The sequence below is a fragment of the Podarcis raffonei genome, chromosome 6, assembly GCF_027172205.1.
Source record: "Podarcis raffonei isolate rPodRaf1 chromosome 6, rPodRaf1.pri, whole genome shotgun sequence".
Classification (NCBI taxonomy): domain Eukaryota; kingdom Metazoa; phylum Chordata; class Lepidosauria; order Squamata; family Lacertidae; genus Podarcis; species Podarcis raffonei.
In genome coordinates this window covers 49,779,566-49,795,313 of record NC_070607.1, presented here as the reverse complement: position 1 = coordinate 49,795,313, position 15,748 = coordinate 49,779,566, and the positions used below count along the sequence as shown (strand labels likewise).

Here is a 15,748-nt window from a genome sequence, read left to right as displayed (position 1 = left end):
AATATAGTTTCTGAAGCAAGTGTGGGCGCAGACAAGCATTTGACTATGTGCCTTGTCATCTCAAAGTTTATCACCCATGTGCCAAACCTCTTGTTTATTTATACGTGCTTGGTTGAAAGTGAGTTAAAAGGCCAGCAGATTGAACTCTGGCCAGCAGTGCCTAGGAGAATTTACTAAGAGCTGCTTCCTTTCTAGGTAAAAACCTGCAAATCCTGGGAGTCCTCGCACCTCAGTTTCATGGTAAAAAGAGGGTTTTGTGCAACAAACGTTAAGTAACTTTGTGAAAAGTATTACAGACTAGTCCATCTTAACATGGCAGTTGACGTTCCTTTATTCAAAACTGAATCCGCTGACATCCAGTGTTGGTAAATGGTTGCCAGATATTATAAAAATAAGCTCTAGAAACCTCTGAAATGCTTAGAATATGTTATTTTATTCATTTCTAACAACAGCACAGGTGGTAAAGAATAGATTGTGCTGCTGAGCTTCTCCAATTTGAGCCAAGGTTAAGCTGGCATCTATCAACACATTCCTGAAAGGAAAAAGAGAGTTCTGTTGGAGTGACTTTTCCACACTGAAAACAAAAATTATGAAAAGTAAGACCCCATTAAAACTAGAGACAACATTGTACAAATCACATCTCCCACACTGGTCAGAATAATCTGAGATGTTTTCAAACTTAGCAGGTAGTAAATATCAGTGGTAAGCTATTTTATTTATTAATTAATATATTTACAACCTGCCGTCTACACCAATCATTAAAAAGAACAAATCCAACTACCGATCAGGATTGGATAAACAAATAATAAAGAATCTTTAAACACAAGTGATGGTAATAACAAATTAGGCACGCATAACTGCATGTACTCCAGCAGTTAGTTATGCAAACACGTTTCACACATTACTAAATCCTGGACTAGTGCCTACCACACAAGTAGCTTAAGCAGTGTTTATACTGGCGCCTGTTGTGCAGTGTTTACTTAGAAGTTAGTCCTGGTGACTTACTCTGTCGAAGAGTGTAGGAGTGTATCTGTAAAGTAGCTGCCCCCCCTTTCTGCCCAGGTTCATAAAGACACCTAGTTTTGTTTTTTATGTTGCTGGGACTGGTGTGGTCTTAGGGTTTGGTTGTTTGTTGTTTAAATGTTTAAGCAGGGCTGAGGAACCTCAGGGATGGGGGCTGATTGTAGCTCTCCAAATTCTCTTTCCCGCCCTGAGACCTTCCAGGCCACATCCTTCACTGACTGGCCTATGGGCCTATGCCTTTTAGGGGACCCTCGACAATGGATCAAAATAATATTGACTTGGTCTTTTAAGAAATTACAAAAAATGTATTAGGAGATAATTTGTGAGCCCTCCCCCAATATTTCAACTGCCATGGGGCCTCCACAGGGTTTAATCCAGCATTGTCACTGACCGTGCTCTGTGCCCCCTTCAGCTTTTTTATCTGACCAGAACATGTCATTGAACTGTAAAAAGTAGCCCACTACGCAAAGGTGAGTCACATCCGATGCTCTGCCTTCTTTTACACCTGGCCCCACCCACCAATGCCACTTGAAAGGTTGTCTACCGGGATTGGGAATGCTTGTGTAAGTTGCTTTGAGTGATTTATGGGTTACCTAAGCGTTTCCATAACATTCTATTTTATACCAGCTGCAAATTTGCTGCTGCTACGAGGTACCTGGACCAGACTCCCTTACCGGGGTGCCACTTCCAACTTCGTCCGCCCCAGTCTCGCAGAATCCCACTGCTTAGCTGAGATTCACTATTTTTTCCCCGCCACCAGGGGGTGCAGTAGGCAGAGACTCGCCACACTGCAAGAACTACAACTCCCATGAGCACCCCTCGGCCAATGTCTCTCTCGCTTCCGGAGCTGAGAACTACAACTCCCATGATCCTTCCGCCACAAGCTTGGTCCTCAGCGGGAAGCGGCTGTTCTTGGCGCCTGACTGGAAGCGAGCGAGCGAGCTGGCAAGAGGGCTTTTGGCGAAGACAACCCGGCAGCGCGTGAGGCCCTCCCTCCCTCCGCTCTCACTGAGTGCCCCACTGGGTGCCCGGCCCAACTGCCAGTCAATTAGTCCGACTGAGCGGCCAGGGAGGCGTCTCGGCGGCGGCGGCAGCGGTTGCCGCCTCAGGCAGATAGAGCGACCCTCCTCGGGGGGCGTTGAGCGGGAGGGGCCGGGCGAGTACGAGACCGGCAGACGCCCTTCTGTCTGTCTGTGTCTGTGGCGGGTGATAGGCAGGTACCTCCTCCGCCATTAAGGGCAGAAGGACAGATTCCCCGCTTCCCCAGGAAATTTGCGTCAGTTTATCAAGCCTTTTCTGTGCTCCCTCCCTCCCAATAATCCCGCTCAAGGCGGGGCGCAGATAGTCCGTGCGCTTTACCGGGGCGGAGGCAGGTAGCTTCCATTCACTCTGAATCTTGTTGGGATATTCTCCCCTTATTTCCCTGCTGAGAGTCCCGTCTCCCCCACATCACCCTGTGGGGGGCAGCTAGGCATGTATCCCTCTTGCAGAGAAGCTGATAAGACATCGCGCCTTTAAAAAAAGAAGAATATTGGGAAAGAATCCGGCAGCCCCCACCCCTTTTTTAAAAAAGAAAAACCCTCCCATTGACAGGCTGAGCACACGTAGCACTCCCCTTTCCTTCGGGCGAGACACAGGCAGAGAGAATTGCCCTTTCTCTCTCGTTTGGGGGGCTGCTCTTCTCTTCTTTCGCCCGTCCTTCCACCCCAAGATGCTGCCGCCGCTGTCGCCGCCGCCGCCTACCCCCCTGTAGCTGAGCCCCAGTGCAGGGCGAGGCTCAGACCGTCGGCGTGCCGGCGCCATGGAGCGCCGAGGGGAGGCTGCCGCCGCTGCCCTCCCGCAGACCCTGGACTTCACCGTGGAGAACGTGGAGAAGGTGAGAGGTGGGGAGGAGGGGCCGCCTTAGGGTACCTGTGTTGGGGTTGTGGGGTGGCTTGGGTGGAAGTGCCTTATCCTGCACCCCAGTTACAGTAATTTCCGCACACGGGATTAGGAGCTTTCAATGTGCTCAGGCTTTTAGTGTACATTTGTCTCAGGCAATCCTGTCTTGAGTTCCAGTAGTTTTGTACTTCACCTATTCGGTGGGCATAGCTGCTCCCATCTTGATCTTTTCCAGGGGATTGAGAGTGCCCTTGGCATGTTATTGGTGTCTGACATTGGCTTCACGGTTTAATTTGCACTACTGTAGCCTCTGAATCCCATTGAATCGCACACACTCTCTTTGGAGTGGCAGTAATATTGGTCCTTATGTTATAATCTGGGAACCTTTCCTCCGCTTACCTCCTTCTGAGAGCGTATCATGATGAGCCTGGCGGGGGGGGGCTGCCACTACTGCTGCTGGCTTGAGGGGGCATTTGCAGAAGTAATGAGCATACCCAGGGGCATCTTGTTACTCATTGAATCCTTAGCATGTCATAGTCAGAACTCATGGCACTTTGGGCTTTCTCCTTTAGCTTCACTCCTCAGGAGATACCCTCTAGTTGTAGAAAGCAAAGTGGCCTTTAGAAACACACCTGGAAGATGAACTGTTGTCTGATGACTGCTTTATTCTTTTGGCAGTTGTGTAATCACCTGCCTCTGTTCTCTTTTAGATGTAGGTATAAATGTTCCCTAATTCACAGGAGTTATTTAAATGGTATTGTAATACTGGCTATGACTCCTGGCATCTCCATGTAAAAGGTTCTGATGGCAGGTGATGGGAAAGACCTCTGTCTCAGACCCTGGAGAGCTCCTTCCACTTAGAATAGTCTGTCATAGTATAAGGCAGCTTCCTATATTTACATGAATTTTGTAATGAGAGTAACCTTTTATTTTTGAGGGCCTCATTCCCTTAGCAGTTGTCTGTCGGGGACTGCATGCTGATCATGGGTGGGGCTGCCACCAGCTTTCCTTTCTCTTTTCTGCCACTCCTTACTTCTCTCTCTCTCTCTTTCTCTCCCTCTCTCCTCCTTCTCCTCCTCCTCCCTGGCCAGCAGGCTGGGGGCAGGGGGAGATCACTCTTGCCAGAGATGGCTTGCTGAGGGTTTTTAAAAATTGGTTAGCATGTGGCCCACCTCTGCTATAGGCATACCACAACTTCACTGGCAAATATGCTAGACTAGAGTGAGTGCCACCACTTGGTTCAAGGCTAAAGAGGATCTTACCTATGTAATTGTTCCACATTCCTTCACTGTAATGCTTTTGCAGCTATTTCTCAAAATTCTTTGTGGTGGCCTTGTGGAAGGCAGGCTGCTAATTAAAATACAATTGTTCTTCAGATTTATACAATGCATTTTTGAAAGATCAGAAATAACCATATACTGTAGACAAGTATTTTTGTTCCCATGTTGCAGATTGAATGTTGAAGCTGATGAATAGTAGCTTATTCAAGACTATCTAGTGAGTTTATGTGTGGATTGAAGATGGACTTCCCAATCAAAGCTCACACTCATAGTCACTACGGTATATTGCAGTAAAACAGCTCTTTATCTGTATCCAGGTAAACTATCCCTATCTCTGGAGTGTGATGTGCTGTATAATGGACATTAACAAGGAGAAGCAAGAAGAATGGATGCTGTGGTACTAGTTACTGAAAGGGCACCATATTTCTTGAGGCTCCATCTTAAGTTGTGGGGCAGTCTGTGTTATGATAATAGTGAAGATTTCACTTTGCCAAGTGATTGGTGTCTTAACTGTTGCTGCCTGTTTGTAAGAATAAAATTCTACACTTACAAGATAGAAAAGCATGAGCTTGGAGCTGTTTTTGAGAGGTTGTTAAGGAATGATACTTAGAAATATCTATAACTATGTGTTTTTGGAGATTTCACTCACGTGTAAGTAGAACTCCAATCTGCTCCCGTTTCCCACATTGGGCATATGTATAATTCATTATAATTGATTATGATGAATATAATTTATCTTTAAATGAAAAGGAACATTTCTAGCCTCCAGGTTTTTGAAGGTGGGCTTGAAAATGTGTGAACAATATCTGATGAAATATTGAAAGCCAGGGATACCTTGTAAGTTTCCTAGGGGCCATGGAACTGGAGCTCTGTGGCCTGCATAGCTCCATGTCTAGGAAAAGCAGAATAAGTGCACTCACTTTGAATAAGTTATACATACTGCAGAAATTTTATTTTCCTGGTTGAAACTGGGATACTTTGGCCTGAAAGAAATTAAAAAGCAGTTTAGGGTTAGTCCTAAACAGTTTATTTTTCTCCCCTTCTGTTGAGTAAAGTTCTGCAGGGTGGAAATTGTTATTTCTGTTAAACAACACACATCTTCCATTGTGGCTTTGTAGAGTGCTCTGTTGTGGACCTGTTACTATTCAGGCAGCTTTAACCTGCCTTTGCTGCCCATTGTATTTTCAGAAGCACTGGAGCAGCCACTCCCTATTGCACCCTGAATTCTGTCATTCTGCTCGTGTTAAATTGTCACACAGGTTCCAGGCAGCTCACTAGTAGGGATTATGACATTTAGCCCTCTTCCTAGCAAAGCCCAGATAGTGACAACTCGCCAAGGTATATCTTTAGCTGGATATGGACCCTGACTTGCTTCCCTTTCTTTCTTTATTAGATCCATAGCCAGGAACGGCAGACTCCTAGTCCAAGATTTTAGGCCATGATGTTAAAAACCTCCCACTTTCATAGTGCATATGGAATAAGGGTTTGTGCCTTTCTGCAAAGTTATGTAGCAGCACTAGCTTTTGTGGCCTAATCTGTTACTGGGTAATGCTGCTTTATAATTCCCTCTGGAAGGAACGCACAGGCAGCTTCTTTGTGTGAGCTGACAATAGAGCAAATGTTGACATCAAGAAAGGTCAGTACACCCCAGGTGGTGATTAGCTCAGCAAGTGCTGGGGTAGAAGTTGGAGCCATCAGGGGTGTGCCAGAATGGCTTCCACACTGGCTGGGAAGGGCTGTAGCAGGCTCTCAAGGATGCTTTGGCTCCCCACCCCCCCACCCCCGTCTGTCTCAAACCTTCTTTGCTTCGCTGCCTAGCACTGCTTGCATCAAGCTTTCCCGTAAGATACAACTGTTATGCTATAACAGTGGAGATTGGTTGGCTGAATGAGGAGGAAGGGTGTAAGCAGGCGATTGTGCCATAATAGTCTGTATTTAGTGCCAGTTTATGCTGCAGGAAGCATTGACTATTGGGGTCAAGATACAGGTTTTTGAGTAGGGTCAAATCTGCCATGCATTTGCCTCATCAGCCCAAGGCTTTTTTTTGCTGCAAGTGACAGAAAGTGGTACTCTGCCAGAGTAGATTCAGACTGCTTTCTTACACACGTGTTGTATTTTTGTAATAACAATCCTCTCTGGTCTTGAGGCTGCCTCTTCATGGCAGGTGCCACAGATCCAGGGAGTCAGCATCTAGCCAAACCAATATGCTCATGCTCCAGTTCAGCCCTGAGGTGACTGAGTAGGCTAACCAGCTTTTGCAGGAGCTCATAGATTTGATTTGTAGTTATCACTGTACCAGACATTTAGACCAAAGTAGTTAATGACATCTTGCTGTCACAGGCAGGGGTTGAACTAATACTGGGCACTTCTTTTGTATTCAGTGCAGAGCTACCCAACCTCACACATTAGTATATGAATGAAGAAGCTTAATTGGTTCTGAATGTTTGAATTATCCAGTTCAAAACTTCAGTGAGCAGGGGAAGCTTAGGAAAAGCAACACAAAGGACAAGGAAGTTAAAACAGTTATACCAATTAAAGTGCAGCTTAGATTTTAACCCTAAGGAATATTTATGGTACAGTGTTCAAAACATTGGGGTTTTTTGGGAAAGGTCTTTCTTACTCTTAGCCAGAGAGCAAACCAGGTAGCTTTTCTGTTTCTTAGCCTAGACTAGCTAGCTTTTCACACAGGAGTACAGACAGGATGCCAGAAACTCCAATGAAACCAGAGACATGCCCTTACATCTAAAGCCTTTTTGGTCTTGTGATAACACAGGCCCATTTGGCTTAGAGTGAAGTATTCTGGTTGCATTTCACATTGGATAAAGGCTTCAGGTCAGAGGCAAGGGTGTAAATTGCCATTTTGCGCTTTTTATAGGGTGACCCTAAGGAGGTGACTTATCTCCCAGCAGAAGCCAAGGGATGTGAAAATGTATAGAGGAATTATCTTATGCTGTGTGTAATGCAACAATTGTTTGGGGTACAGGAAAAAATGGTTGCACTTTCAATAAGTGATGTGTAAAAAATTCATATTTCTCTGGCTTCAACAAGTTGGTAAAAAATAGAAAAAATGAATCTGAACATGGGAACACCTTGGAAACACCACATTTCCACCACTGGAAGACATTGGGTTGAATCTGTACACACATGCACTCCACTCTTCCTATAGCCATCTTGATGGTACTTAGGCAGCAGTTCCTGTTAACTTTATGGCCTCAACATCAGACATAACCTTTCTGCATTTGTGTGATTGTGTTTATTCTCAATCCAGTGTGTTTTAATGGTTAAAGTGTTGGGCTATGACTTGGGAGACCAGAATTTGAATCTCTAGTCAGCCATGAAGCTCACTGGGTGATCTTGGATTTCTCAGCCAAACTACCTCACAGGATTGATGTGGGGATAAACTGGGGAGGGGAGAGCCATGTAGACCACACTGAGCTCCTCGAAGGAAAAGGTGATATATAAATGAAATTAATAAATCAAATCCTCCCACGTCCCCTGCTGTTCCCCTTTTCTTGTGGGCATGTGTGTGTATTTGAGGTGAGGGCTGTATCATCTAGGCTCTCTCCCTGGATAAAAAGGTTTTGGTTTCCATCACTTCTAATTTGAGGTGGTGAGCCGCAGGCCTGTGTGATGTGACAGCTGAGACAGCTGCCTTCAGACCAAGATATTGGGGAATAGAAATACAAGTGAATCTGCCTCTTTGACTCTTTAAAAATGCTGTTGCTGATTTACTGTTGTCAAAGTAGTCTGAAGATCCCCTTGTATGCAACTGGGAGTAGCTTTCCTGACCTGCTCCTTTTCCAGTAAATTTCCATAGTACTGTTGAGGATTTCATTGGACTTTCAGGGTATAGTAGCATTTCATTTCAAATGGAAGTCTGCAGAATGATAGTGGTCGCGAGTGCAAGCCTTAGCTCAAGTTTCACCGGCTGGCCTTGTTTACTTAGAATCATAGAATTGTAGAGTTGGATGGGACCCTTAGGGTCATCGCTACTCTAACACCCTGTAATGCAGAAATCTCAACTAAAGCATTAATGACAGATGGCTACCCAACTTCTGCATGAAAACTTCCAGTGAAGGAGAATCCACCACCTTCCGATGGAGTCTGTTCCAATTTTCAAGCAGCTCTTACTGTCAAAAAGTTCTTCCTAATGTTTAATTGGAATCTCATTTCTTGTGAATTGAATCCATTGGTTTGGGTCCTAGCCTCCAAAGCAGGAGAAAACAAGCTTGCTGCATCTTCCATGTGACAGCCGTTTAGATATTTAAAGATGGTTGTCTTTCTCATCTTTACATACCCCACTCCTTCAACCATTCCTCTTAAGGCTGGGTTTCCAGACCTTTGATCATTTGGTTGCCTTCCTATGCATATGTTCCAGCTTGCCATTATCTTTCTTAAATTGTGCCCAGAACTGGACACAATACTTTAGATGTGGTCTTACCAAGGCAGAATAGAGTGGTAATATTGCTTCCCTTGATCTGGACACTATACTTCTGCTGATAACTGGGTTATTTTGTCTTATGCCTGGTCTTATGAATCATAGTATCAGCACATGGCCTCTCCACTTGCACAGAGCTAGCCCTGGAAGTGCTGCTGTTGAGAGCAGCAAAGCAACAGGTCCAAGAACACACCATCTTTAGCTCTAACAGTTTTGGGTTGCCTGGCACAACCCTGTGCTGGCATCAGCTAAAAGTGACTTCCCCAAGGACATGCCTCTGCTTGATTTCCAGGGATAGGATGCTGGAGTATTTGGAACAGAGCAAACCACTACCTGTGCATATTGTGGCTTCTTAGGTTTGCTTTACACTGTTCATTATGAATTGTGTTGCAGAAGGTATTGGTGCTGTGCATGTTAGAAAGAAGTTTTTTGTTCCTGCGGTACAAGATGTCATTACTCATAGACAATGGGGCTTCTGTTTTTTACAGGGTATGTTTGAATTTGCTTACAAAGGATATTGTGTAGCCTGCGGTATTGTGTCGCCTGGTTTCATGGTTGCAACTGTGATCAATGCTGGTCTCTTGTGCCAAGCAAAGAGTCAACCATATATTCTGATGTTCTTGTATACCTCCTAGTTAACAGCAAGTAATAGGTGTTTCCTTCATGACGACAGATGGCCAATCATGCTAGCCCTTGTCTATAGCCCATTTTAGAAAGTAAGTGAAAGAGGCAGTTTGTGATGTTTCAGTTTGAGAGTTTATTTTTTAAAGCAATTTGCTAGCAAGAAGCAATCTCTGACATGGACTGCATATTTCTGTGACTTTTGTAGTCTTGATTCTTTTGTAGGGTTAACATTAACTGGGCATATGATCCCCTTCTTCTTGTAAATTTTGTGTATGTGTGTACACCCACACCAAGTGTCTGCAGTACTTTCCTCTTGTAAAGAAGCTGACTCTAGTGTACTAGAGGTGAAGAATGTAAATCCTTATGTGTTCCTTTGTCTGGAACTTCAGCTGCTGCTCTAACTGTAGGCTTTCTTTCTCCCAGAATCTGCATTCTTTGAACACTCTTCTGTTCCGAAGATCAGCCCTGGGTCATCACTCTTCTTCTGTCACTCCTAAATGTCAAGCTTCAACCACATTGCAGCTTGAGCCCTAGAACTCATGCCCCTTCCCTAGTTCTAGTCAGTAGTAGTGGCATACTCACTGTAGCAAGAGCTATTGCTAGAAGCTGCTCTTTTGTTACTGAATTAGCTTTTTTAAATAAACTTGTTTTCTGTCTTGTTTTAGTTGATTGTACTGTATGTAAGCTGTTCTGCAAGCCTTTTCTGTGAAGACTGGGTACAAACATTCTAAATAACACCATCACTACCATCTAGTCTTCTTAAGCTGTTGGTCTGTTGGTGCTGAAGGCTGGCCCATCTTCCTCTGTTATGTACTTTACTGTCTTTGGGGTGACAGTATGTTGTGTACTGTGGGGGTTGAAGGCAGTGGGTAATGCCAGCAATGTTTTCGACGTGTTGAAGGATGTCATTGGTTGCTGGCAAACATGTCTGGCGGCTTGGTTGGCACAGAACTCTATAATATGGGCCCATCAATATTTGGCTCAAGTGGGTGGGAGGAAAATGCTTGTTATGTTCACGCCTGTATTGTGGCAGAACTGAGACTGTGGTTGCAGCTGACTGCGCTCAGTACTGCGGAACCAGGGCAATGCTCAGCAACCTTTCCGCCTTCTACGTAGATTGCCTGTGCCCTCTACGCCATAGTGGAGAGGGCTAGGTCTTTGCTTGAATGAACAGATGATGCTCTGGTTGCTATGGTTCCTGTTGCTTGGTGGCAATTGGCTGTGCTGTTCAGGAGATCAAGATATTGGGTGCTTTGGACAGGACTGAAAGGAAAGCAACCCAGAATGCCTTCCAGGAGGTGAGGAGTGGTAGTCGCTGCAGAGTCAGCAGCAATACAGTCCCTCTTTGGCCCATTGGGGTCATTGGATTATGAGGCCATATCCTGAGTGTGCACAGTGTCATCATGTTGGTCTCCATTCACTTCAGTTTGATGGAGCAAGAAGTATGTCTCAAACAACTGCATCTCCTGCAATTCCAGGGAGAGAGATTGTATAGGGACACGGGATGGGTTTTGTGTGTTCACTAACCTGGAGTAGCCTCATGTACTCATGCTATCTTTAATTGTTGATATCTGCTGGAACTCCTCTTCTCACTTAGTCTCTGGGACTTTGAGAATTCAGCTTGCTGTTATTTACATAGTGCTGTCAAGGAGACAAACTGCTATTTTCTTACTCTTCAAAAGCTCAGAGGAGGCCTGGAAGGAGGAAGCACTGCACCAGGGACACTGAGCTTGTGGCAGTTGCTGCTGCTACTTAAGCATCAAAACCTGATATGTCACATTTTCATTCATGCTCCTTTAATAAAGCAAACCCAGTGCCAATCTGCTTGAGAGGTCAGAGAAAAGAAATGAATCCTGTTTTGGGTCTCTGGTTAAGGCTCAGGGTTTCAATAGTGTTGTCTCATCAGTTGAACTACATTAGTATACCATGTGCTGTGGTGTTCATTAGGTGAGTTCTTTCCCAGCAGTGATCCTTTGCTGGCGAGACCTCACTCTGTTGCACTGAAAGTGCCGTGCATGCTGGGCTGCTTACAAGATATAACGTTACAAACTTTGCCATTTCTATTGGCCCAAGAATAGCACAGTATTTCAGGCTTTCTTACGACACTCCATTCTGCATCCATTTCTTTAGTCACCGGATTGGACGCTGTATGCCAACTCCTTATGGTGTTGACAGTGGTGTAGCGTGGGTTGTCAGCACCCGGGGCAAGGCAAGTAATTTGCGCCCCCTAACCCGTGGATTTGCGCCCCCTAACCCGTGGATTTGCGCCCCCTAACCCTAACCCCCACATGTTGCGCCCGGTGTGGCCGGCCCCCCCCTGCACCCCCCACGCTACGCCTCTGGGTGTTGAACCCATAAAGCTGGTCTGAGGCTTGAGAAACCGTTATTGCCACTTTTAAAGTGCTCATTTGAAAGATCCCTACAATGCCCTTGCCTCCGTTGTCTAGAGGAAGGGGCATATGTATGCTGTTACTTTAAGATGCATTATCTGGAGCAGGGGTCAGCAACCTTTTTCAGCCATGGGCCAGTCCACTGTCCCTCAGACCATGTGGTGTGCCGGACTAAATTTTTTTGGGGGGAAATGAACGAATTCCTATGCCCCACAAATAACCCAGAGATGCATTTTAAATAAAAGGACACATTCTACTCATGTAAAAACACATTGATTCCTGGACTGTCTGTGGGCTGGCTTGAGAAGGCGATTGGGTCGCATCCGGCCCCCAGGCCTTAGTTTGCCTACCCCTGATCTGGAGGTTTTGAAGTCTCAGCAGGTCAAGTCATGAGACACTTGTGTAGGGAGACTGTAATATGGTTTAGTTTATGCAGCAGTTGAGCTCCTGTGTGTTTCTGTGACTGTGTTAGTTATGTGCTGACTACATACAGTAAGTGTGTGAGCAAACTTAAAGCCCGAGTGGTGTAATGTTTATTCATGTACTTATTAATGTTGGATTTCAGCTGTCATTTTGTTGCCAATTCATCCAGCTAGGGACAGCATCCTGGAGCTCTTCAGTCTTGCTGAGATTTCACCATCCTGAATAATTTGGCATCATCTGCAAATTTGGTTGTCTGTCAGTTTGCATCTTACTCCAGACCACAGTGGACAAATTATATAGCACCAATCCAAATACAAATGGGCATGGTTTACTGTCCTCCTTCATGAAAGCTGTCAAACTCTGCTTTCTGTTTTGGTGTTGGAGGCTCTTAAGAAACTTGGTTACCTAATGACAATCCTTGCTCAAAAATATAAATAATTTTAACCCTTATATTTCAATAGATTCTGGCTGCATGGGAACCTACTATAAAGTTCAGTAGTTAATAGGAATTTTATGTGTGTTTGTAGTCTGCTTCAGATTTGTACAAGGACCGAGTGCAGTCTGTGCCACATCTTGAGAAATATCATTGATTACAATTTGTGGAGAACCTGACACAAAGTCAGGCCATGGCTGCACAATGCACTCGTTGATCAGCAGCCTGATGCTTTTCTTTGTAGGCACTGCTTAAAACATCTGGAGCTATATGACTTCATATTGTATTTTTCCCCTTTGCTACACCTACCCATTAAAATATTTGCATTTATGTTTAGAGACTTCTTGTTTTTACATTTGATAAAACTAAACAGTTTTGTGGTCTCTGTTTTTCAACATTTTGCATTGTTAAAAGCAATGGTTCCCAACCTTTTTATTATGACGATCCACTATTAGAGTCACATGAGTTTTGTACTTTAGGTCTTCAACAGCTGTCGATTTCATGCATTTTAACTGCATGTTTGCCTATTTTATAACCATTATTTGAGGCATCCAAGCAAAAATTTATTTAATGCCCCTATTAATATGGAACTTGTTGAAATATTTATAATACTTACAGAGATACTCAGTTTTTATGGGAATGTAACCACCAATCACCTGGTTACAGAATATTGCTTCATGAGCTATTAAAAATATTTTAAAAACATGCTATTACACAAGCAGTGTTAGATATTTTGAACTATGAATATTTTAAATAGCTTTATTCACAATAAAGTCCATTTTGGCAAGTATAAGTGGGATGGCTGAGCTTGCACTTCGCTAATGAGTAGATCAATGTGGGGATTGATGGTTGTCAAGCATAGTCTCATATCGTTATTGATACATAGCCGGCTACTGTATTTATAGTATTTATACTGTATTTATACTGTCTTCATAGTAGTTATTGCTGAAATACCTGTCTCGTAAATATATGCACTATCAAATGGCAGCAGCACAGATTTTGCTTCATTGGCAAGCTCAGGATACTCAATAGTAGCTGAGTAATTTTGGTAACCTGAACCCAAAATTCAGAGAGCCTCACTTCCAAAAATGTATCTTTGAGGGCCCAGTGAGTTGTTCCTTTTGCACAAAGACAGGTTTGTGACATGAGTTGCAAATAGGTTTTGCACCCATTCAAACTTCTCTGTTTCTTCAGCAGAAAGGTAGTGGAGAAATCAAACCACCCTTGGCTTCACTTTTAACTTACTGGCAGTCTGCCACAAGGTACAGGGAGTTGTCTTGAGTGACTGCTATAGCTCGCCTCTGATGGGCAGGTGCACAGCTTTTCTGAGTGAGAGACAGAAAAGAATTTACTGTCTATGTAAAGAAAGACAGAAAAGAGACAGAAAAGAATGTAGGAGAGTAGGGAATGTAGGGAAGAATTTACTGTCTATGTAAAGAAAGTGAACTTCAGGGCTCGTTCACACTTCCATTGCCCCTCTGCTTCCTCTGGGGAAACCCTCTCGTTGCCACTACATCGTAGCAGATGTCAGTCGAATTTTCAGCAGATTGATGTTTGCTCCGACTCAGCAGTGAAGAGTGGGTTTTCCCAGAAAAAGTGGTAGGGCAAATGCAAAACCGCCAGGACGCATGCTTAGAAAGCATGGGACAAGGTGAAAACCTTTCAGACCTGTGCTTTCTAGGTATTGGACAAGTGTGGAGTATCCCTTAGCTATAACTCAATATATCCAGGAAACAGCCACTACCAAGATGGACCAGACTGTTATTCCCATATGTAAAATACAGAAATAAAAGGTTTTGGTTGGTGGGGAATATTGCATTGTGTGTTCAGCAAAGTGGCACTGAAAACTGGGTTCACCTAGATGTGACAGCACCATGATGAACAGGTATCACATCCAGAGGTACCACTGTAGTAATTAACACTTTCTGTTCACTGACTTAGAATACTCTTATCCTGAATTTCTTCTGTTGAGGGCAGTTGAGACTTTTACCAGTCCCCAACTGCTGTGTTGTACTTGATTGCATGGTTATCTGTAGTATCGTCCCCACTCAACCATATCTGCCCTCTTCTGATCTAAAGTATGGGAGAGCAAGGGTGTTACTCTTTTTTGTAGTATGGAGAAAGTTAACGTTTCATGCACCAGGTACCTAACAGTAAGGGATCTGGATTTGGCTTTTTACTGTCTTACAAGCATATATAAAATAGTGGCTAAGTTGCTATTTTCTACCTTCTAGGCACTCCACCAGTTGTATTATGACCCCAACATTGAAAACAAGAATCTGGCTCAGAAATGGTTGATGCAAGCTCAAGTCTCACCACAAGCCTGGCACTTCAGTTGGCTACTTCTCGATATGGACAAGGTGCCTGAGATCCAGTACTTTGGGGCCAGCGCCCTCCACATCAAGATTTCACGCTACTGGAATGACATCCCAGCTGACCAGTATGAAAGCCTCAAATCACAGCTCTTCAGCCAAATAACCCGTTTTGCTAGTGGTTCCAAGATTGTGCTGACCCGGCTTTGTGTGGCACTGGCTTCGTTAGCACTAAACATGATGCCAGAGGCCTGGCCATGTGCTGTTGCTGACATGGTGCGCATGTTTCAGGCAGAGGACTCTAATGTCGATGGGCGAGCACGCTGCCTGGCACTCTTAGAGCTGTTGACTGTTCTGCCTGAGGAGTTCCAAACCAGCCGCCTGCCTCAGTACCGTAAGGGGCAGGTGCGTAGCGTCTTGGCACAGGAGTGCAGTTCTGTCTTCCCCCTGCTAGAGCAATTACTACAGCAACAAGACTCTCCCAGCTTCATTAAACAGAAGGTGTTGAAGTGCTTCTCGAGCTGGGTGCAGTTAGAGATTCCCCTGATGGAGTGTGAGAACTTGATCCAGGCAGCCTTCACCTCTTTGCGCGATCCAGAACTCTTTGATACAGCTGTGGAGGCCATTGTCAATGCCATTTCCCAGCCTGATGCTCAGAGGTAAGTGTTGGTTCCAAATTGTGGGTCAGTTGTGGTTACAGTTGTGCAGCCTCCCCTGTAAGCTGACTGTTTCCACATGCAGCAATCAAGGGGAGAACCTGTAGTGACAGAACTTTCAATCAGCTTTCTGAACCACACTCTGATTCCAAAGAGGTTATAGAGTGTGCTTGTGTAGAGTTTCATATCCATGGACAGTACATAAATTCCTCAGGTCTTCTTGAAGATGGGGGGCAAGGGAGGAGATTGAGGAACTCTTGAATTGGCGCAACCATTGGCAAGCAAGCA

General features: G+C 44.6%; 1 protein-coding gene across 4 annotated transcripts in view; it reads left to right on the top strand.

The window, feature by feature from the left end:
- Positions 1-1,923: 1,923 nt before the first annotated feature.
- The window catches only part of IPO13 (importin 13), a 43,396-nt gene continuing 29,571 nt past the window's right edge, over positions 1,924-15,748 (top strand). For 2 of the 4 annotated variants that reach the window (XM_053392695.1, XM_053392696.1), the window contains exons 1-2: positions 1,924-2,899; positions 14,727-15,463. In XM_053392695.1, coding sequence (XP_053248670.1) covers positions 2,825-2,899; positions 14,727-15,463 — 812 coding nt within the window. In that variant the 5' untranslated portion in view covers positions 1,924-2,824. Of the gene's footprint in view, positions 2,907-14,726; positions 15,464-15,748 lie in introns of all 4 variants that reach the window. The other 2 variants (XM_053392697.1, XM_053392698.1) reach the window with 2 other exon arrangements.